The following is a 23723-nucleotide window of genomic DNA, read 5'->3' on the forward strand; positions in this document are numbered from 1 at the left end:
GCTGTGTGAACAGAAGCTAGGATTGGGGGCACTGGGGTTAGAGGCCAGAAGGCAGATACCCTGATTTCCTGTGCAGAATTATTCCCTCACACTACAGAGATCATCTTTCTCACCCAGACATTTGTCATACAGCCAGCTTTGCCTGGAGGGAAGACAGTTGACCCACACTATTGGAAAACACCTTACCCCATGGTGTGGAGTTTCTGAGGTCCATTAAGAGGTGAGAATAACAAGTAGCCTCCAGGTAGAAGCAATTGCACCTCCCTGTTGGGAAAAACACTCAACATGCCTGTAGACCATGCTTTTATGTAATGATGTTTACTTTAAATTTATATTAGTTCACACAAACACTCCATCCATGCTTTTGTTCTGGCCCTCCAGTCCAGTTTAAGAACCCACTGTGGCCCTCGAGTCAAAAAGTTTGCCCACTCCTGCTGTAGAAAATTGCCTGAGGGCCAGGAAGACAGAATCCTATCAGTCTGTAGGCAGAGGCCGTCTCTGGAAGCTTTGAGTCTTTGCCTGATCTAATTAGTCAGAAACAGCTTTTTGACACTGTGCTGCACTAGAGATTGAGAGGCATAACAAATGTACCTAATACATAGTCACAAACCCTAATAGGCAGCCAAAATGAGGACACAAAGAAACAATACCAAATGAAAGACCAAGAGAAGTCTCCAGAGGAAGAGATAAATGAAATGGAGATAAGAAATTTATCTGATACAGAACTGGATAGTTCAGAATATCGATGGCAATGATGTTCAACAGCATGAGAAAAGATGTAATAACTATGAAAACAGAAATAAAGACTGACATAGCACAAATAAAGAACACATTGGAGGAACACACAGCAGATTAGGGAAGCTGAGGATTGAATCAGTTAATTAGAAGACAGGATAGAAAAAAATCACTGAATCAGAGAACCAAAAAGAAAAAAAAAACAATGAAAAAAACAGGGGGACAGCATAAGGGAGCTGTGGGACAATGTAAAACGTAACAATATTTGAACAGCGGGTGTGCCAGAAGAGGGAGAAAAGGAGGAAGGGATATAGAATGTCTTTGAGGAAATAATGGCAGAAAACTTCCCTACCTGGTAAAACAAGTCACACAATTCAGGAGGCACAGAGTGTTCCAAGCAAGAAGAACCTAAACAGGCCCATGCCCAGACACAACATAATTAAAATTCCAAAAATTAAAGTCAAAGAGAGAATCTTAAAGGCAGCAAGAGACAAGCAAACTGTTACCTACAAAGGAGTTCCCATAAGGCTGACACTTGATTTATCATCAGAAACTCTACAGGCCAGAAGGAAATGGTATGAAGTACTCAAGGTAATGGAAAACAGGAATCTGAAACCAAGATTACTATAAACAGCAACGCTATCAGAGAAAATAGAGGGTGAAATAAATAGCTTCCCAGGCAAAAACACGGCCAGAGGACTTCATCAAGCCAGCATTACAAGAAATGCTAAAGGGACTGCTGTAATGAGAAGAATAAAGAGAGAGGGATACCTAGCCATACAGAATTAAAATGGGAATAAATAAATACCTATCAATAATGACCTTAAGTGTAAATGGATTAAATGCTCCAAACAAAAGACATAGGGTAGCTGAATGGATATAAAAATATTACCCAACTATATGCTATCTACAAGAGACTTACCTCAGAACAAAAGACTCACACAGGATGAGGATGAAAGGAGGGAAAATGTTTTCCATGCAAATGGAAAAGAAAAAAAGTTGGGGTAGCAATACTCATATCTGACAAAATAGACTTCAAAATGAAGGCTATCACAAGAGTCAACAAAAGTCATTACATTTATATTTATATATTAGAGGCCCAGTGCACAAAAATTTGTGCACTCGGGGGTAGGGGATCCCTCAGCCTGGCCTGTGCCCTCTCACAGTCTGGGACCCCTCGGCGGTGACCACTTGCTGTCTTAGGCCTGCTCCCCAGAGGATTGGGCCTAAGATGGCAATCAGACATCCCTCTGGCAGCCTGACAGCCCTTGGGGGATGCCCACTTGCCAGCAGGGAGCAGACCTAAGCTGCAGTCAAACATCCTTAGCGCTGCTGAGGAGGCAGGAGAGGCTCCCACCACCACCGCTGTACTGGCAGCCATCAGCCTGGCTTGTGGCTGAGCAGAGCTCCCCATGTGGGAGCACCCTGACCTCCAGAGGGCAGCTCCTGCATTGAGCGTCTGCCTCCTGGTGGTCAGTGTGTGTCATAGTGACTAGTCATTCCCAGTCTTTCTGCTGTTAGGGTCAGTTTGCATATTACGCTTTTACTATATAGGATAGAGGCCTGGTGCACGGGTGGGGGCCGGCTGGTTTGCCCTGAAGGGTGTCCGGGATCAGGGTGGGGGTCCCGCTTGGGTGCCTGGCCAGCCTCGGTGAGGGGCTGATGGCTGTTTGCAGCTGGTCGCACCCCCTTCAGAGAGGGGGTCCCCACTGGGGTGCCTGGCCAGTCTAGGTGAGGGGCTGAAGGCTGTTTTCAGGCTGGCGGGCACTGAAGCTCCCAACCTCTCCTTTTTTTCTTTTATTCTGGGATTTATTTACCTTCTATGGCTGTCACTGGAGCTGAGAGCCGGCTTTAGCTCTGAGGCCGGCTCCAGCTTGAGGACTCGGCTGCTGAAAGCAGGAATTTAGGGTTTGTTTGGGTTCTATAATTGCAACATTGTTTTGGTCCTGCTTGCTCCAGCTCTGACGGCTGAAAGCAGGTTTCTGGGTTTTGTTTAGCTTCTATAATTGCAACATAGTTGCTTAGAGTGCAGCTCAGAGGCTGGCAAGGCAGGCGGGGAACCTTGGCTTCCTCCATCACTGGAGCAAGCAAGCCTCCTGTTCGCTTCAGCTGCCTGGCTGCTGGCTGCCATCTTGGTTGGCAGTTAATTTGCATATCGTCCTGATTAGCCAATGGGAAGCGTGTTGGTGGTACGGTTAATTACCATGTTTGTCTATTATTAGATAGGATATCCTAAATATATATAAAAAAACTTTCAGATGACTTTAAGGGAGAGATAAAAAACAATATAGTCATCGTAGGGGACTTTACCACCCCGCTGATGTCACTGGATAGATCTTCCAGAAAAAAATTAACAAGGAAACAGTGACTCTAAAGGACACACCAGATCAGTAGATTTAATTGACATGTATAGACCATTTCACCCCAAATTGGCAAAATATATATTCTTCTCAAGTGCACATGGATCATTCACAAAGATAGACCACTTGTTAGGACACAAAACAAATCTTATAAGTTCAAGAAGATTGAAATCATATCAAGCTCTTCTAAGATTACAGTGGAATGAAATTAGAATTCAGCTACAGTAAAAACTCCCAATTGCACTCAAACTCATGGAGGCTAAATAGCATGTTATTAAACAATGAATCAGTTACCAATGAGATAAAAAAAGAAATAAAAAACGACCTGGAGCTGAAACCGGTTTGGCTCAGTGGATAGAGCGTCAGCCTGCGGACTGAAAGGTCCTGGGTTCGATTCCAGTCAAGGGCATGTACGTTGTTTGCGGGCACACCCCCAGTAGGAGATGTGCAGGAGGCAGCTGGTCGATGTTTCTCTCTCATCGATGTTTCTAACTCTCTATCCCTCTCTCTTCCTCTCTGTAAAAAATCAATAAAATATATTAAAAAAAACAAACAAAACAAACAAACAAAAAAAACGACCTGGAAACAAATGAAATTGAACACACAACAACCCCAAATCTCTGGGACATAGCAAAAGCAGTACTGAGAGGAAAGTTGATAGCACTACAAACATAATTCCAAAAACAAGAAAAATCCTATATAATAAAGAGGTAGTATGCAAATTGACCATCACACCCTCACACAAGATGGTCGCCCCCATGTGGTCACAAGATGGCCACTGCAAGATGACCGGCAGGGGAGGGCAGTTAGGGGCAACCAGGCCATCAGGGGAGGGAAGTTGGGGGGGGGGACCAGGCCTGCAGGGGAGGGCAGTTGGGAGCAACCGGGCTGGCAGGGCAGGGTAGTTGGGGGTGACTGGGCTGGCAGGGGAGGGCAGTTGGGGGCAAACGGGCTGGCAGGGGAGCAGTTAGGCATTGATCAGGGTGGCGGGGGAGTGATTAGGGGGTGATCAGGCTGGCAGGCAGAAATAGTTAGGGGCAATTAGGCAGGCAAGCAGGTGACCTGTTGGGAGCCAGCAGTCCCGGATTGTGAGTTGGACATCCCCCGAGGGGTCCCAGATTGGAGAGGGTATAGGCTGGGCTGAGGGACACCTCCCCCAGGACATGAATTTCGTGCACTGGGCCTCTAGTTAATAATAAATCATTTAACCCTATCACTTTAAGAACTAGAAAGAGAATAACAAGAAAAGCCCAGAGTAAGTAGAAGGAAGGCAATAATAAAGATTAGAGCAAAAATAAATGACATAGAGACTAAAAAAAACATACCAAAAACCCAATGAAACTAAGAGCTGATTCTTTGAAAAGATAAACAAGATTGATGAATTGTTAGCCAGACTCATCAAGAAACAAAAATAGAGGACCCAAACAAATTGAAATGAATGCAGAGAAGTAACCACTGACACCACAGAAATACAAAGGATTGTAAGAAAATACTATGAACAACTATATGCCAACAAGCTGGACAAGGTGGATGAAATGGACAAATACCTAGAAAAATACAATCTCCCAAAACCGAATCAGGATGAATCAGAAAACCTGAATAGGCCAATAACGACTGAAGAAATAGAAACAATAATTTATAAACTCCCAGCAAACAAAAGTCTGTGTCCAGATGTCTTCACAGGGGAGTTTTACCAAACATTCAAAGAAGAATTAGCGCCTATACTCCTCAAACTATTAAAAAAAATCCAAGAGGAAGGAGCACATCCAAGCTCCTTTTATGAGGCCAGCATTATCCTAATACCAAAACCAGATAAAGACACTACAAAGAAAGAGAATTAGAGGCCAATATCCCTAATGAACATAGATGCTAAAATCTTCAACAAAATATTAGCAAATCAGATCCAGCAGTATATTTAAAAGATCATACACTATGACCAAGTGGGATTTATTCCAGGGATGCAATGTTGGTACAATAGTAGCAAATCAATAAATGTGGTACATCACATAAACAAATTGAAAGACAAAATCACACGATCTATCAATAGACGCAGAAAAAGCATTTGACAAAATTCAGCACCCATTTTTGATAAAAACTCTCAACAAAGTGGGAACAGAGGGAGCATATCTCAACATGAAAAAGGCCATATATGACAAATCTACATCATACTCAATGGGCAAAAGCTAAAACCATTTCCCCTAAGAATAGGAACAAGAGAGGGTTGTCTGTTTTCACCACTCTTATTCAACATAGTACTGAAAGTCCTAGCCACAGTGATCAGACAAGAAGAAGAAATAAAAGGCATCCAAATAGGAAATGGAGGAAGTAAAACTCATTATTCGCAGATGACATGATATTGTACATAGGAAACCTTAAAGACTCCACCAGAAAACAACTAGATTTAATGAATAAATTTGGCAATGAAGCAGGATACAAACTCAAAAATCAGTGGCTTTTTTATATACCAATAATGAATTCTCAGAGAGAAATGAAGCAAACAATCCCATTGAATTTAATATACTTAGGAATAAACTTAACCAAGGAGGTAAAGACATGTACTCAGAAAACTACAGCACGTTAAAAAAAAAAGAGAGATAGAAGAAGTTATAAACAAATGGAAGAATATTCCGTGTTCATGGATTGGTAGAATCAACATCAATAAAATGTCCACACTATCCAAAGGAATCTACAGATTCAATGCACTCCCCATTAAAATACCAAAGGCATACTTCACAGATCTAGAGCAAATACTATAGAAATTTGTATGGAACCAAAAAAGACCCTGAATAGCTGCAGCAATCTTGAGAAAGAAGAACAAAGTTGGAGGAATCACAATACCAGATTTCAAGTTATATTACAAGTTATATTACAAAGTCAACTTAATAAAAACAGCCTGTACTGGCACAAGAACAGGCATACAGACGAATGGTACAGAACAGAGACCCCCAAAGTGGACCCAAACCATTACGCTCAATTAATATTTGACAAAGGAGGCAAGGGCATACAATGGAGTCAAGACAGTCTCTTTAGTAAATGGTGCTGGGAAAATTGGACAGATACATGTAATAAAATGAAACTAGACCACCAACTTATACCATACACAAGAATAAACTCAAAATGGATAAAGGACTTAAGTGTAAGTTGGAAAACCATAAATATTCTAGGAGAAACCATAGGCAGCAAAATCTCAGAGATCTCTTAGATCAATATGTCTACGGATACATCTGCTAGGGCAAAGGAAACTAAGGAGAACATAGACAAATGGGACTACGTCAAAATAAAAAACTTCTGCATAGCAAAAAAGACCATCAACAAAATGTAAAAGGAGCCCATTGCATGGGAGAACATATTTGGCAATGATACATCTGGTAAAGAGTTAATATTCAAAATATATAAGGAACTCATTGAACTTAAAAAAAGGAAGAAAAACAATCCAATTAAAAAATGGGCAATTTACTATGGAAGGCAGTATGGAGGTTCCTCAAAAAATTGGAAATGGAACTCCCATTTGACCCTGTGATCCCACTACTAGGAATATATCCCAAGAAACCAGAAACACCTATCAGAAAGGATATATGTAACCAGATGTTCATAGCAGCACAATTCACCATAGCTAAGATCTGGAAACAGCCTAAGTGCCCATCAGTAGATGAATGGATTAGAAAACCGTGGTACATCTACACGATGGAATACTATGCTGCTGTTAAAAAGAAGGAACTCCTACCATTTGCAACATCATGGATGGAACTGGAGAGCATTATGCTAAGTGAAACAAGCCAGTCAATGAAGGAAAAATACCACATGATCTCACTCATTCATGGATAATAAAGACCATTACAAACTTTTGAACAATAATAGATACAGAGGCAGAGCTGCCTCAAACTGATTGTCAAACTGCAGTGGGAAGGCCAGAGAGAGTTGGGGGGCAGGAGGGAGGGGAGTAAGAGATCAACCGAAGGACTTGTATGCATGCATATAAGCATAACTAATGGACATAAGACACTGGGGGGTAAAGGAGGGTAGGGGTTTGTCAAGAGCGGGGGGGGAAAAAAAGGACACTTATGTAATACCCATTGTAATACTTTAAGCGAAAAAAAAAAAAAAAAGAAAAATTAAAAAAAAAAATGGGCAATTTATCTAAATAGACACTTTTCCAAAGTGGACATACAGACGGCCAGAGACATATGAAAAACTGCTCAAAGTCACTGATCAGAGAGATGCAAATTAAAACAACTATGAGGTTTATCCTCACACCTGTCAGAATGGCTACTATCAACAAATCAACCAATATCAGGTGCTGGCGAGGATGTGGAGGAAAGGGAACCCTAGTGCACTGCTGTTGGGAATGAAGACTGGTGCAACTATTATGGAAAACTGTGGATTCTCCTCAAAAAATTAAATATGGACTGCCATTTGACCCAATCACCCCATTTCTAGGAATATATTCTAAGAAACCCAAAATCAGAAAGAATGTACGCACCCCTATGTTCATAAGAGCACAATTTACAATAGCTAAGATCTGGAAACAGCCCAAGTGCCCCTCAGTAGAGGAGTGCTGCATTTATACCATGGAATACTATGCAGCAGTTAAAAAGAAGAATCTCTTACCCTTTCAGACAGCATGGAGGGACCTGCAGAGTATCATGCCAAATGAAATAAACCAGTCAGAGAAAGACAAGTATCACATGAACTCACTCATATGTGGAATCTAAGTAACAAAATAAACTTTTGAACAGAGGGGATCCAAAGAATGGAAGCATGGAACAGAATGTGGAATCTTGGAGAAAAGTTATGGGAGGGTGGATGGGTGGGATGTAACCTATCAAAGACCTTGTATGCATATATGCATGGCCACAGACAATGGGGCAGTGAGGTCCTGGGGCAGGGAATGGGGGCAGGCTGGATGTAGTCAATGGGCTAAAAAAGGAGACATATGTAATATTTTCAACAATAAGGAATTATTATTTTTTTTAAGCTGGGGTGCCTTTAACCAGTTTGGCTCAGTGGATAGAGCATCAGCCTGTGGACTTAAGGGTCCCAGGTTTGATTCTGGTCAAGGGCATGAACCTTGGTTGCGGGCACATACCCACTGGGGAGTGTGCAGGAGGCAGCTGATCGATGTTTCTCTCTCATCGATGGTTCTAACTCTCTATCCCTCTCCATTCCTCTGTAAAAAATCAATAAAATATATTTAAAAAATAAAAATAAATAAAAGCTGGGGTACATTTATACCGTGGAATACTATGCAACAGTAAAAAAGAAGAGTCTCTTATCCTTTGAGACAGCATGGAGGGACTTGTAGAGCGTGATGCTAAGTGAATTCAGCAATCAGAGAAAGATAAGTATCATATGATCTCATTCATACTTGGAATCTAATTAACAAAATAAACTGATGAAAGGAGTGGATTCAGAGACAAAGAAGCATGGAAAAAAGAGCAGAATCTTTGAAGGAAAGAGGGGAGGGTAGGAGGTTGGGAGGTTATCAAAGACCTTGTATGCATATATGCATAACCCATGGACTCAGACAGTGGGAGGGGTTGGGGAGGTCTTGAATGGGTCGATGGGGGGAAAAACGGGACATATGTAATACTTTCAACAATGAAGATTTTTAAAAAATAAAATAAAAATAATTTTAAAAGTCAAGACAAAACTCTTATACTGAAATGTGTTATAAAATATCATATTTGATATTAAACTATATTTTAAGGAAAACAATTTTTTATCTTTACTGCTGAGGTTTGGGCACCCCCTTAGAATTTTATGCGCAGAAGAATGTCTCCCCTGCCTCACATGGCCCTGCTGTCACACTGCTGAGACTCCTGACTTTCCTAAGCTGAACACAGACAGCATTAGTGTCTCAGAGCCTGGGGCTCCAAACTAAGTTGACAGCACAAGGAGAGCAAGAGTCCCTCCTGAAGGACAAGAGGCAGCAGGTGCCCCAAGGACTCACCACGACCTTCAGGGTCTTCCTTACACCGTCGGTGAAAAAGTGCCGATAAACAGTGGCCTTGACCTCTACCTCCTGCAAGCCGACCACCAGAGGCACAATGACATAAGGCACGGCCAGCGAGGACTTGGGAGGGATGGTTACAGTCTGCAGGTGACGCTTCTTGGCAGTGGCCAAGCTGCAGAAGGCTGGATTGTAGAGCATTTCTACTCTCACCTGCCAGGGAGAGAGTATCAGGTCAGGGGCATGCGCCATGGTCCCCTCTCCAGGTCTCCCCTCGTGCCTCTCCTGCTTCAAGGACCCACCGTGAGCGTATCTGCTTCCCGGTAGTTGTAGAGGACGGCTCGGATCTCCACCTGTTCGTTACGAACCACAGAGTAAGGCAGCCGCAGGTCGATGAAGAAATCTTGCACCACCGTCACCTCATAGGGGTCAGCCACACAGATCCCTGCCCAGGGGAACAGAACATGAGTGTCAGGGGTAGGGGATGGGCATGGTGGACAGGGTCCAAGTTCAGTTCCAAGTTCCTGCCTCTCAAGGCTTACCCCTGACACGGGAGCTGTCTGGAGCTCAGCTTGTTTTTGTAGAAGCCCATAGACTAGAGAATGTTGATGGTGATGAATTACAAATGATAGTGGTAGCTGGGAGTTGTCACGATTTAGCGATGTCTTTGGAATTTTACTCAGAGATAGAGGTGGAGGAGGAAAGTGAGTCAGCCTCACTGAAGGGTTCATCTGTGCTTCCCAAAATGGTAGCCCCAAGCCCCATGTGGTCACTGGGGACTGGAAAGGTGGCTAGCTCAAAAGGGAGCTAGATTTCTACTTTTATTTCAGTTTAGTGAACTCATATTTAAACTTCCAAACTACTGCTTGTGAATATACTGAAAGCATATACTGACCAAGGGTGACTTTTATAGTATGTAAATTGTATCTCGATTTAAAAATGCCCATGGACACAGACAATAAAGGCCTGGAAGGGAGGGTGAGGGATGGAGGAGATCAATGGGGAAAAGACAAACAAACAAACAAAGGGGACATTTGTAATACTTTCAACAATGAAGATAAATTTTTGAAAAAATGATGTGTGGCCCTGACCAGTGTGGCTCAGTTAGTGGGGCATTGTCCTGTGCACCAAAAGGTTGTCAGTTCAATTCTGGTCAGCACACATGCCCACTTGAGGGCTTCCATCCCGGTGGGAAGCATGTGGAGACTGCCAATTGATGTTTCACTCTCACATCCCACTCTTTTCTCTCCCTCTCCTTTCCTCTCTCTCTAAAAATTGATTTTAAAAATCTTTTAAAAAATAAAAATAATGCTTGATTTAGTGATTGGAAAACTTTTAAAAGTTTGTTTGAGACAACTTGAATATGTCAATCTGCTTTTTCAACTGCAAATTTTTTGAATCCTAAAATAGAGATCAAAGTGTTTCCAATGCAAAGCTCACATCCTGAGAACCAAGATGGCAGCATAGGTAAATACCTGTACTTGCTGCCTCTCACAACCACATCAAAATTACAACTAAAAGACAGAATAACTATCATCCAGAACTGCGGGAAAGCTGGCTGAGTGGAAGTTCTATGACTAGAAGTAAAGAAGAAAGAGCATTGAGACTGGTAGGAGGTGCAGTGGCAAGCACAGAATGAGCTGGCAACTGGGTGCGCTGCTTTTTTTTTTTTTAATTGGGAGAGAGATACAAGCTCCTGATTGCTTTGAACTCCAGTTTTGGGCGAGACTCTGGGGACCCAGACACATATGGGGAGAAACTGGGATGTCTGGCATTGGGCCGGAACGCGAGGGCGGCTATCTTTCAGAAGGAAGGTGCTTGCAGCGGTCATTGTTCCTGTGCCGGGACCTCTCGGGTGCAGGGCTGACTGGCAGCCATTGCTGTTTGCTCTACCCTGGTGAGTCCCTGAGACCCTGCTTCACCCAATTTACAACCCCATCCAAGCTGTGTGCAACGGTTTTTGCATATGAATGGCCTATCCTTTCTCAGCCTAAAACCTGTCAAACAGGCAGCAGCTGGGTCAAGGAACCCCAAAGCTACCAAAAGATGGCCCAAGGCCTGGCAGCAGCAGCCTGCCTTTCTTCACAGCTAGGCCTCATCTGGGCAATTCCAAACCTGATAAAAAGAGGAGGAATCTGCAGATCTCTCTGTAGCTCCTGCTGGGCAGCCCCAGGTAGTGGCTGACTTTGCACCTCCTTGGAGATCCAAGAGTCAGTGTACCCAGTGTTCAGTGTGAGACCATACCAGATTACAACTCTTCACATCCATAAGCAACACACTCAAGGGGCAGATTCAGTGAACACAAAAGCCCCACTGAATCAAGTCCTGGCCCATAAGGGTGTCTCCTGCACAGCAGCTCTTCCATTGTAGACACAGCTGGTCCTCCTAGCCAATTGGCCTGGAGGTCAATTCCTCCCAGTGATACCAACAGCAATCAAGGCTTAACTACAACAAGACTGTGCACACAGTTCACCCAGGGGTGCACCAAGAGTGTCCACCTCAGGCTATTGGGAAGGCTGAGCCACTGGGCCCTATAGGACACCTAGTACAGAAAGCCACTCTATCACACAGGGAAGCAGCCAAAATGCGAAGACAAAGAAACGTGTCACAAATGAAAGAAATAGAAGAAAGCAAAATACTGGATATAGAGTTCAAAACCACAATTATAAGGTTACTCAAGAATCTTCTAAAAACCTCCGAGGAACTTAGTGAAACCTTCAATGATCTTAGTGAGAATGCAAAAAAAAAAGGAAAAGGACTAGTCAGAAATTAAGCATACACTGACTGAAATAAAGAATAATATACAGAGATTCAACAGAAGTCTAGAGGATCCAAGAATCAAGTCAAAGATTTGAAGTATGAGGAAGCAAAAACACCTAACTGGAAGAGAAAGAAGAAAAAAGAATCCAAAATTATGAAGATAGTGTAAAAAGCCTCTGAGACAACTTCAAGTGTACCAACATCCAAATTATGGGGGTGCCAGAAGAAGAGAGAGAGCAAGATATTGAAAACCTATTTGAAGAAATAATGACAGAAAACTTCTCCTACCTGGTAAAAAAGACTTACAAGTCTAGAAAGTGCAGAGAACCCCAAAGGAGAGGAATCCAACCAGGACCACACCAAGATCCATCATACTTAAAATGGTAAGGGCAAAAGACAAGAGAGAATCTTAAAAGCAGCAAGAGAAAAAAAGTCAGTTACCTACAAGGGAGTACCCATACGACTACAGCTGATTTCTCAACAGAAACTATGCAGGCCAGAAGGGAGTGGCAAGAAATATTCAAAGTGATGAATAGCAAGAACCTACAACCAAGATTACTCTACCCAGCAAAGCTATCATTTAGACTTAAAGGACAGGTAAAGAGCTTCCAAGACAAGAAAAAGCAAAAGGAGCTCATCACCACCAAACCAGTATTATATGAAATGCTGAAGGGTATTCTTTAAGAAGAGGAGGAAGAAGAAAAAGGTAAAGATAAAGATTTATGAACAAAAAAGTGACAACAAATACATATCTATCAAGTGAATCTAAAAATCAAATGAATAAAAAATCTGATGAACAGAATGATCTGGTGAATGTAATATAATCAGGGGCATGAAAAGGGAGTGAACTGACAATTCTTACGGGGAAGACGGTGTGGGGGGTGAGGGAAGAGATTAGACCAGTGATGGCGAACCTTTTGAGCTCGGCGTGTCAGCATTTTGAAAAACCCTAATTTAACTCTGGTGCCGTGTCACATATAGAAATTGTTTGATATTTGCAACCATAGTAAAACAAAGATTTATATTTTTGATATTTATTTTATATATTTAAATGCCATTTAACAAAGAAAAATGAACCCAAAAAATGAGTTCGCGTGTCACCTCTGACACGCGTGTCATAGGTTCACCATCACTGGATTAGACCTATGGACGAGGACAGTGGGGGTTTGAAGGCAAGGGGTGGAGTGGGAACCGGGTGGAGGGAAGCTATGGGGGGAAAAAAGAGGAAAATCTGCAATAATCTGAACAATAAAGATTAAAAATAAAAGAAAGAAAGGAAAAGCTCACATCCTAATTGAGATGCACTCTAAGTATAAAAGGCATACCAGATTCAAAGGCTTACAAATAGAAGTAAAATAAGTCATTAAAAATTTTGATTTCTTTCCCGGCCAATGTTGATCAGTGGTTGAGTATCAACACATGAACCAGGAAATCATGGTTTCATTCCAGGTCAGGGCACATGCCCAGGTTGTGGGCTTAATCCCCAGTATGGGGCGTGCAGGAGGCAGCCAATTGATGATTCTCTCTCATGGATGTTTCTAACTCTTCTTCCCTCTCTCTTCCTCTCTCTGAAATCAATAAAAACATTTTTTTAAAAAAAATCAGCTTTACTTAAATAGTAATGAGTTTATTGTTTTAAAATTATTATTAGTGTGATAGTGGTTTTGCAAACTTTTATAAAATGTAGGAATGATAATATTTTGGATATATTTGGGTGAGATAAAATGTATTCCTGAAATCGGTTTCATCATACTCCTTTTTCATGGGGCTACCAGAAATATAAAATAACACACCAGCCCACATTACAACTTTTCCTTCCTCCCTTCCTCCCTTCCTCCCTTCCTCCCTTTCTTCTTTCCTTCTTCCCTCCCTCCCTTCCTCCCTTCCTTCCTTCCTTCCTTCCTTCCTTCCTTTTTTTAAAGGCACTGTTATAAGGGCTTTACATGTATTAACTCATAACAATCTTCCCAACAATGCTTAGAGTACATGCTATTTCTATCCTGTCCATTTTATGGAGGAGCACAGAGAGGTTGAGTAGCTTGATTAAGGCCACACAGTGGCTCTAGCTGAGTCATACTGGAGTCTCAGGCAAAAGGAAACTATGTGCCCCTGTGTAAATGATTTCATTTGAGATCATCACTTGTTTAAGAGAAATAGCCATGGCCCTGGCCTGTGTGGCTCAGTTGGTAGAGCATTGTCCCATGCATGGCAATTCCATTCCAGGTCAGGGCACATGCCCAGATTATGAGCTCCATCCCCATAGATGTTTTTCTCTTATGAATATCAATCTCTCTCTCTCCCCCCTCTTTCTAAAAGCAATAAAAACATATTTTTCTTAAATAAGAGAAATTGGCAGAAAATTTCAATTCCTTCAATTAAAATGAGATAAGCAAAGAAGCAGATTTTTAAAATCTTGAAGTCAGGAAAGTAAAATGATACTAAAGTATAATAAACAAAATGAGAATACAGCGTAAGAAAGTCTGGCTCTGGTATATATAAAATATTTACATTTAGCCCTAACTGGTTTGGCTCAGTGGATAGAGCGTCGGCCTGCAGACTGAAAGGTCCCAGGTTCGATTCCGGTCAAGGGCATGTACATAGGTTGCGTGCACATCCCCAGTGGGGGGTGTGCAGGAGGCAGTTGGTCAATGTTTCTCTCTCATTGATGTTTCTAACTCTCTGTCCCTCTCCCTTCCTCTCTGTAAAAAATCAATAAAATATATTTAAAAATATTTACATTTAATATTGTGAGTTTTAATACCCCTGTCTTTTAATGTTTTAATATTGTTTGACAAATTTTACCTTTAAAGTATACATAAAATATGCATATGGGTCACACATTTTTTTCTCTTGCCTCAAACTCCTTTGTAGTTTGTCATGGCTCTGATCTCTGTTTAAAATTTGGATATTTTGTTCATCATTGATTTTTTTGTACTCACTTTTATTTTGAAAATTATTGCAGTGGGATATTACTTACCTTGATGACTGACTTCTTGGCACCCACTTACATTTTGCACTAGAAGTCGGAGCCTTCCTTCCCTCACCCCTCCCGGCCCTGCTGTAAACCATCCCCATTTCGCTAGAGCTCCTCGGGTCTCACTCCAGCTGTGAGTGACCGGGGACAGGTAACCTTTTTGTCACGCTTCCCAATCTGAACACCGATGTTTCAATCCCCATTTCATCCCGTTTCCTCCTCTTTCTTAACCAATTTACCCACTATTATGTCGGCAGCACCTCCTTAAAAGTTTTTGTGGTTGCAAATTATTCTGTACCATACTGCAATGGTAGACTCATGTCATAAAATATTAGACCAAATCCATAGAATGTACAACATCAAGAGTGAATTCTTGTCATCTATGAACTTGAGGTCTTCACAATTGATTGTAACAAATGCACTACTCTGGGGGGGATGTTGACAGTGGGGGCTGTGCATGTGAGGGTGGATAGCAGAGGGTATATAGGAAATCTCTGTACTTTTTGCTTAGTTTTTTAATAGAATATTTTTGTCTTTGTTCATCTTCACTGAAGGATATTTTTTCTCCCATTGATTTTTAGAGAGAATGGAAGGGATGGGGAGAGATAGAGAGAGAAACATTGTTGTGAGAGAGACATATTCATTGGTTGCCTCCAGCACAAGCCCCAATCGCCCTAAACCTCGGTATGTGCCCTGGCCAGGAGTTGAACCCCCCACCTTTTGGTGTACAGGACGACGCTCCAACCAACTGAGCCAAACTGGCCAGGCTCTTTCTGCTCAATTTTGCTGTGAAACTAAAACTGCTCTAAAAACAAAATCAATTTAAAAAATAAAAAGAACTTCCCAGCCAGTGTGGCTCAGTGATTGAGCATCACCCCATACACCAAGAGGTCACTGGTTTGATTCACTTGCGGGCACATGCCTGGGTTTGAGCTCCATCCCCAACAAAGGTCATGCAGGAGGCAGCCAGTTGATGCTGTTTCTTTCTCATCAATGTTTCTGTCTGTCTCTCTCCCACTACCTTCCTCTCTCTCTAAAAAGTCAATAAGAACATATTTTAAAAAATAAAATAAAAAGCACTGACACCCACAATCTGGACTCTGATGCACCCGCCCCACCCAGTAACCAGGGGGTAGAGTGTCAGCCACCAGGAAGCAGAGGAGCTTTGGGATGGATGAGAAACAGAAAATGCCCGGGGCCCTGGGGCCTGCGAAGCCACCACCTCACCTTTCCTGTCGGACAAGCTCACAGCCATGATCTCCCAGGTGGTGATGGAGTCTTTCAGAAACACCTTTATGGTCTTGGAGGAGACTCTAGGAGGACAAATGGGGGCCTTAGGAGAAGATGTGGTGGAGGGGAGAGCAGGTAATGAGGGGCCCCAAGGGCAGGTTGGAGGTGTGGGTGTGGGCATGTGGAGGTTTTTCTAGGTTGGGTTGTGGAGTTCCACTAGATTCCAGAAAACAGAGGAGGTTGAGGTGCATGCAAATTAAATGTTCTGGTCCTGAGTGTTGGTAGGAAGTGCCTGGGGGTGGGTTGGAATGAGGGGTTCCCCAGCCTTACCCATTTTTCTCTGGGTCCTTTAACTCCTCGATGGTCCACAGCCAACTCTCAGGGAACTGGCTTCTGGAAACTATGTCTTCTTCCGGAATGATCTCATTCTCGTCACCTGGGCAGTTGGGGGGCAATCTGGGTTTAGAGCAGACCCACTTTCTCTTTCTTTTGCCTACGTCTGTTGGGAATTTTTGTGTCTTTTGTGGGTGGAGGGGTGAAGGGGATGGGAGCTTTCCAGCTAAAAGAATTTAGAAATATTTCTCCACTTTGACATCAGCTGCCTTTGAGAGGTGACTGCTAAGCCCCGGCCCCCAAAGTACACATGTACACAAAAATCACGTGTTACCACATAAGGCGTCCATCCATATCTGTTATCTTAAAGGCTAAGTGATATTGATCTTTGGGAACATCTCTCTTGACTTAAATTTTAAAAAGATGTTAAAAAAACCCATAAAAGGAGTAAAAAGGAACTTTACATGGAGAAACAGGGCAGACACCACCTTAATCAAGGATCAAGGTTCACATCATCCATGATGTTACAAGTCAATGTGATAGAGGAGACCTACAACCTGATAGATCCAGTACCCGAATTAATCTGAAAAGTAATTATATTATTTTAAATCTTAGAACACATATACTTATGTGCATATGGGATTAAGTTTCTTATATGTAAACTAGAGGACCAGTGCATGGATTTGTGCACATTGAAAGGAAATTAATTAGAAGAAATATTTTAGAGGCCAGGGAGGGACTGTGAGAGGTTGGTTCCAGACCGTGTTCAGCCCATCTCGCCCAGTCCTGATCAGTTGAAACCCAACAGCAAGCTAACCTACTGGTTGGAGCCTCTGCCCCCTGGTGGTCACTGCACATCATAGTGACCGGTTGAATGGTTGAATGGTGGGACACTTAGCATATTAGGCTTTTATATATATAGATGGGGGCTAAGTTTTTCTTAAAAGTTTTCTTTTCAAGGCCTGCTAAGTGATTGAGGATGTGACCCAGCTCTGAATCCAGCAAGCAGAACTGATAGGTATGGTCAGGCAGATTCATCAGGAGTCAAAACATCATCTCATCAACATCATCTCATTGCCTGATGACTGATTACAATAATTGACGTCTATGGAACCCCCAGGGCTGCTCATAGCTGCATCCTGTACCCCAACCCCCTTCCCGCTATGCCCTTGAAAAACCTGTTTCCCTTGCAGGGCCATAAACCATACACAACCCCCACAAGGGTGGCTGACTGCAGACACCAGCCAGGGCCTCTCAGCTCCCCCTTACCACCGTCATAGGGGGAGTGAGGCTGCAAAAGCCCATGAAAAGCTGGGGAACTAGAAACAAAGAACTTAATGCCCTTTATAAAGAGGAAGCCCACTACAATCAGCGCTCAGCGTTGGGAACCCATTCCCCTGAGCCACAGCACCCGTGCTCCTGCAATAAAGTGCATTTTCTGAATCTTCTGAGTGCCTGGTTCTACGTCTTCCCGCTGCCTGGAAATTTTGCCATAACAAATGCTACCCGCCTTCTGATCCCAGGCGAGGCACCAAGGAGGGCACAGTATCTCCTCTGGGACAGCCCCGCCCCAAATGCAAAACCTGAATGTGAGCAGGAGAAACACCAGGCAGACTCAGGTTGCTGAACAACTTTCAAATGACCTGGCCTGTGTACCTCACGTTTGTGAAGAATATGAGAGTCACAGAAAGACCGAAGAGCCGCTGGGGGTTGGGCAGATGGGAGGAGGCTAAAGAGACACAACCAGACACACCAGTGCAATGTGTGATTCTGAACTGGGTCCTTTTCCTAGAGAGAACTAAAAGAATTTAAAAAGTGGCAACATTTGCCCTAGCTGGTTTGGCTCAGTGGATAGAGCATCAGCCTGCAGACTGAAGGGTCCTAGGTTCAATTCTGGTGAAGGGCACATGCCTGGGTTTCGGGCTTGATCCCCAGGAGGCAGCCAATCAATGATGTTCTCTCATCATTAATGTTTCTATCTCTCTTTCCCTCTCCCTTCCTCTCTGAAATCAATAAAGATATATATATTTTTTAAAGTGGCAACATTTGAGTGGAGTCTGTGAATTACATGGTGGAAGGAATCCACGTTAATGTCCTGATGCTGAGCATTGTGCTGGGGTGTTTAGGAGAATATCTTTGCTGCCCCAAAATCCTCACTAAACTATTCAGAACTCTGGGGGCATCAAACAGCTCAAGCGGGGAAAGGTGTTAAACCCCACAAGTTTGTAAGTTAAAGGCTGTTTAAAGATAAAAAGATGATTATTTTTGTGTTAGTTGGCCAGCCAGCCACTGGGCAAGTTTCCCAATCTTCCTAAGGTTTTAAGCAAAAGCATTCTTTTTTGTTATTTTCCATCCTGTAATTGATAACGTAATTTCCCTCAATTTCACAAGCCGCTCACACTTGCCTTTGCTCCTGGAACTAAATTTGATGCACACAATTTCCAGTCCCCAGTGATGGGCGCCTCCCCTTCCCACCACCACCAGCCTTCAGGCAGGGCCCTCCAGGCCACAGGACTCACTCCTGGCCAGGCTCAGGTCGCTGTCCCGGCTGTGCTCCAGCCGCTGCTGGGTGATGTAGTTGCAGCAGTCCAGGAAGGCGTCCACGCAGGCCTTGTCCTGGAGGATGAACTGCGCCCTGCGCTGGCACGGGTACTGCATGGGGTTCTCCCGCATACCGTCCTCACAGCACTTGCGCAGCTCCTTGCTGGGGTACTCACCCGCTGTGGGAACACCACCCGCCTTCCCAGTCAAGTCCCCACAGGGCCTCCCAGGGAGGACCTGCCCAGGTCCAGGCCATCCCCTTCTCCCACTTTGATGGGATCACAGTGGACAGGGTGCAAGGGTGGGGGAGGCAGATGAGGGCTCCCACCTTTGCCCTTCCTCTTCTCCACAAGCTGCACTGAGCGGCGGCGCCGGGTGGCTGGTTTCGGGCATGCCAAATCTGAGGGGCAGGTGGATGGAACAAGATGGATTAAGCACTGACTGCCTGTCCTTGGTTTACTCCTCACAGTAGCTGCGAGGTGGGAGTGTTACTGCTCCCATTTAACAGATGTAGACACTGAGGCTAAGAGAGAAGAGCAATTTGCTAGTAGGTGGTAGAGGCAGGACTTGAAACCAGGGTCCTGGATCCTATCTGGGAGGTGGAAGTGCTGCCCCTCCCTGGGTGTCCACTGGCCGACTCCTCACCTGACCGCTGCTCGGTCTGCAGGCCTTTGCTGGTCTGGAAGGCCAGCCCGGCATCCGTAAAGACACCTGCATAGTTCTTTCCACTGCCCGGTGTGCAGCCAATGTCTGCCTTCTCCACTGTGTCCCAGATCTGCAGGGTGAGGAGGGGGTCAAGGGCAGGATGAGGCCAGGCCAGCAGGGCCTAGGTCACCGCACGAACACATCCACCCAACCTCACTTCCATCCTCATCCCGGCCCCAGACACTCCACAGTGGATGATCGGAGTATGCTACAGTGGGACTCAGAGCTGTCCCCTTTACCATGACTGTCCCCAACTTAGACCCTATCCATCCACATTTCCATCTGCATCTTGAACTTCAACCCATCCCCATGTCTGTGTCCATTTTGACCTCTGCACTCGACCCACACTCAACCTGACGTCACTGGTTGTCCCCAGCGCCATTCCCACCTCAATCCAACGCCATCGCTTTGCCTCTGCCATGTTTTACCCAACCTCAGTGACATGGGGACATACCTTTTTCTGAGTCAACCTGTTCTTCTTATTCAGCACAAACACACCCTTGTCCACGGCCACCAGCCCCACTCGAGCCCCCTGGTTACCCTCAATCTTGAGCGATATCTGTTGTCCAGGTAGATGCTGATGCTTTTCTTCCTTCATGGCACTTTTCACCACCAGCTGTGAGGAGGAGGGAGGGGTAGGCAGGAGAAGTCAGCTCAGCAGGGCCCAGCCTTGGTTGGTAGAGGACAGAAGGGGACCTGGTCTGGTCTGAAAGGAGAGAAAGAAAAAAAGAGAGAAGAAGGGAGACGCACCAAACCAGCATCAGGTAGAAAGTCAAGGGAAGAGAAAATTGGGAACAAGCGAGATACTGAGACTAAAACAGGGAAGAAAACAAGATGGAAAAGGAGAAGAGAGAGGCAGGAACTCTACAAGCAGGGGAGAGAAATGGTTCAGAAGGACAGAGAGAGGCAGAGACAGAGAAAGCCATGGCCAGGCTTAGAGTCACAAGATGGGCACAAAGACTCAGCAATGCTTACCGTGCCCACACATGAATCCTTGACATCCACCCACACAGAATCAGCCACCACCTCCCTCTGGCCTCTGTTGATAAGCGTGTAATAGGCCACCAGGCGGAAGGAAGGAATAAATTCTGTCGTGATGGTCAGAGGCAGCACCACCAGGACCTGGCCGGGCTCTCGCACCTGGCGTCCCACCTTCAACAGCTTCCCCTTGTTCATGACCTTGGGAGACAAGTTGGCATAAGGATCAGGAAGGCAGGAGGGAGGATGGGGGTGGGGGGGATCTGGAATGGGGTAGGGCTCTGAGGGCTGGAGAAGTGAGGAAGGGGGAGACCTGGGGGTTGCAGGAAGCCACGCACCAGGTAGGTGAAGTATCGGACATTGGCATCCTGGCCGGGGTCCATTTGCAGGACAAAGTTGACATTGAGCTTGTCCCCTGGCTTGAGCTCTGTGGCAGGTATGGAGAGGTGCAGGTAGTTGTTGGAGTTGCCCATTGTACTGTAGGGTAGGGCCTGCATTTGACTGGTAGCCTGTCGCCCCTCCGGGAGGCCCTCCTTCATTGTGCGTACCTGAGCAGGGAGACAGGGATGCATGATGCTGTCTTGAGATGTCCATGTCCTAACCCCCGGCACCTGGCAATATGGCACCGTGTGTGACAAGAGGGACTTTGCAGATGAGATGGAGTTAAGGATGGGGACATGGGAAGACTATTTTAGGTTACCCAGGCACGCTAATGTCATGACAAGGGTCCTTATAAGACATCCATGCAGATGACAGGAGGCCCTGTGTAAATGGCAGGAGGACCCTCTATCCAGATGGCAGGACTCCCTGTGCAGACAAGACTCCTCTATGCAAATGAAACACCTCTATGTGATTGGCAAGACCCATTTATGCAAATGAAAGGACCCCCGCTATGCACGTGACAAGATCCCTTTGTGCAATCATTAGAAGCTGCTGTACAAATAAAGTCCTCTGTTTCCCTGGGGTGGGGTCCTGCTGGTGCAGACTCACAGTGATCAACAGGGGCTCCAGGCTCTTGTGTGTGTTGATGGTGAGCTTAGCCAGGCCATCATCCTGGGTCATAGAAATCTCTTGGTTGGAGCCCTGAATTGCCACAGGGATACGGGGGGCTGGGGAGCCATCGGGGTTTGTCACATACACCTGTGGGTGCAGGGAAAGGTGGATGGGGTTCAGCAGATCCAGAGACGAGGCCAGTGCTCAGGAGTGGGGTGCAACCTTGCTCTAGGTCTCACCATGAGGTCAAAGGGCATGGTAGGTTTGAAGAACCTGGGCGTCTTGGTGAAGTGGATCTGGTAGGGGGAGGTCACGATGGGGATCCCGCTGCGCTCTGCCTCCACCATGTCGCTGCCTGAGGAGGCCAGCTGTGAGTGTGGGCTACTGGGCTACCCCTCTGGACCAAACCTTCCCCCTCAGATTGGACCCTCCCTTCATATTGGAACCCTTCCTCAGATGGGACCTCTGTCTTCAGACAGGGCCTCTATCATAAGACTGACCCCACCTTCATTCTGGGCCTCCTCCCTCAGTTGGGCCTCCCCTCTCAGACTGGACTGCATGGAGGAACTGAGCCTCCACCTTCCGCCCAGGGCTCACCTGAGTGTAGGATGACGGTGACAGACACATACAATGACTTTCCCACTAGGGCAGCTTCTCGAGGGGCCTGCGGAGCCGCACTCAGCAGGACCTCTCGGCTCAGCACAGCCTCTCCAGTGCCATCCTCGATCTGGGATAGGAAATGAGGGCTCAGAAGGGGATAGGGGAGGGGAGAGGGGATGCAAAGTGTGAGAGGGAAGGGTTCAGAGTGGAGGAAGCTCTGGGGGCCCCTAGTAGGTACCACAACACGAGTGAGTGACTGGGACAGTGAAATCCTCTGGTCACCATCCTGGACCCCAAAGATGACGAAGGCTGTTCCATCCACATTCTTCCCATACAAGAACCTGTGTAGAGAGGAGAGTGTCAGATTCTCCCCTCCTGAAAAGCTGAGTCGTAATGTAGGGTAAAGTCACACTGGCATGGAGAGGACCCAGTATCACCAACCCCTCACCTCACCCTCACCAGGCCCTCACTTGACCCCTCATATGGTCTTTCACCTGACCCCTCACCTGGAACCTCACTTGGTCTCTCACCTGGCCCCTCACCTGACCATCACCTGACCATCACCTGTCCCTCCCCTGGTCCCTCACCTGGCTGTGATGGTGACCTCCAGGCCCTTAGGGTCATCAATGTAGTAGAATTTCTCTGCAGGCTCCACTTGGACCTCAAAACTAGGCAGCACTGGGGGCGGGGGTGGCAGGGAGAGAGACAGCACTGTGAGGGGCCAGCACTGAGCCCAGCATTATGGGGCCCACACCCTGGCTCCCTCCTTCTCTTACCATATTCCTTCACCTCAAACTCAGCCGAGAAGACCTGCTGTGGCAAATCTTCATAGTGGGCTTTTATCTTCCACTGCCCCATGCTGTGGGGAAGGCAGGTGAGTGATCTGGTCAGACCTGGCAGCCCCCCACTCCTTCTCCTGGGATAGGGGAGCCCCAAACCCACTCCTGGAGGGCCTGACGTACTTGACCAGCTCCGGGATATCCCAAGACAAAGACAAGATGCCAATGTGGTTTTGAGAAGAGAGGAAGTCCCGCTTGATGGGAATGCCTTCGGGTGTCTGTAGAAAGACAGGGAAGGGTGTGGTTCTTCAGAGCAGGCTTAGCCCCTTGGCCCTCCTCTCCCGCTCTGTGTCTGGACACTCTCTGTCATGTCTACAGCAGCAGCGGCTAAGAACGTGGACCTGAGTTGGTCAGCCTGGGTTCAAATCTCACTGTGCCACCTACAAGCTGTGTGACCTTGGGCAAGTTTCTTAACTTCTCTGTGCTCAATGTGCACATCTAAAAACAGGAGATAAATACAGCCCCTCTGGCTTGGGACATCGTTCATGTGAGCAGGAGCTCGTTATTATGAGTGTTCCCCTGAATGTTAAGAATCACTAGAATGTATTACTTAATTTTGGGCTGAGCATTTGATTTGTGCTAAGCCATACATAATTGCTCTGTTCAACCTTTTATCCTACAAGAATAACAATCTGGTGTACACTTATCATTTCATTTCCTGTCAACAATTAAACATTGGGAGACACCACATAGAAATCTGGTTCTCTGGCTTCTCTTGGAAACCA

General features: G+C 45.3%; 1 protein-coding gene across 1 annotated transcript in view; it reads right to left on the reverse strand.

Moving 5' to 3' along the window:
- The window catches only part of LOC139010901 (complement C3-like), a 46864-nt gene that overhangs the window by 19877 nt on the left and 3264 nt on the right, over positions 1-23723 (reverse strand). The window contains exons 5-21 of the mRNA XM_070415956.1: positions 23122-23216; positions 22936-23018; positions 22747-22837; positions 22398-22500; positions 22157-22286; positions 21799-21914; positions 21557-21706; positions 20905-21114; positions 20564-20767; positions 20043-20204; positions 19529-19658; positions 19212-19283; positions 18862-19062; positions 16340-16445; positions 16007-16092; positions 9348-9490; positions 9046-9258 (exon numbers count right to left, since the gene is read on the reverse strand). Coding sequence (XP_070272057.1) covers positions 9046-9258; positions 9348-9490; positions 16007-16092; positions 16340-16445; positions 18862-19062; positions 19212-19283; positions 19529-19658; positions 20043-20204; positions 20564-20767; positions 20905-21114; positions 21557-21706; positions 21799-21914; positions 22157-22286; positions 22398-22500; positions 22747-22837; positions 22936-23018; positions 23122-23216 — 2295 coding nt within the window. The remainder of the gene's footprint in view (positions 1-9045; positions 9259-9347; positions 9491-16006; positions 16093-16339; positions 16446-18861; positions 19063-19211; positions 19284-19528; positions 19659-20042; positions 20205-20563; positions 20768-20904; positions 21115-21556; positions 21707-21798; positions 21915-22156; positions 22287-22397; positions 22501-22746; positions 22838-22935; positions 23019-23121; positions 23217-23723) is intronic.

The sequence above is a fragment of the Myotis yumanensis genome, unplaced genomic scaffold (genome assembly GCF_028538775.1).
Source record: "Myotis yumanensis isolate MYYU_CA2020_CCGP unplaced genomic scaffold, mMyoYum1.0.hap1 SCAF_5, whole genome shotgun sequence".
Lineage (NCBI taxonomy): Eukaryota > Metazoa > Chordata > Mammalia > Chiroptera > Vespertilionidae > Myotis > Myotis yumanensis.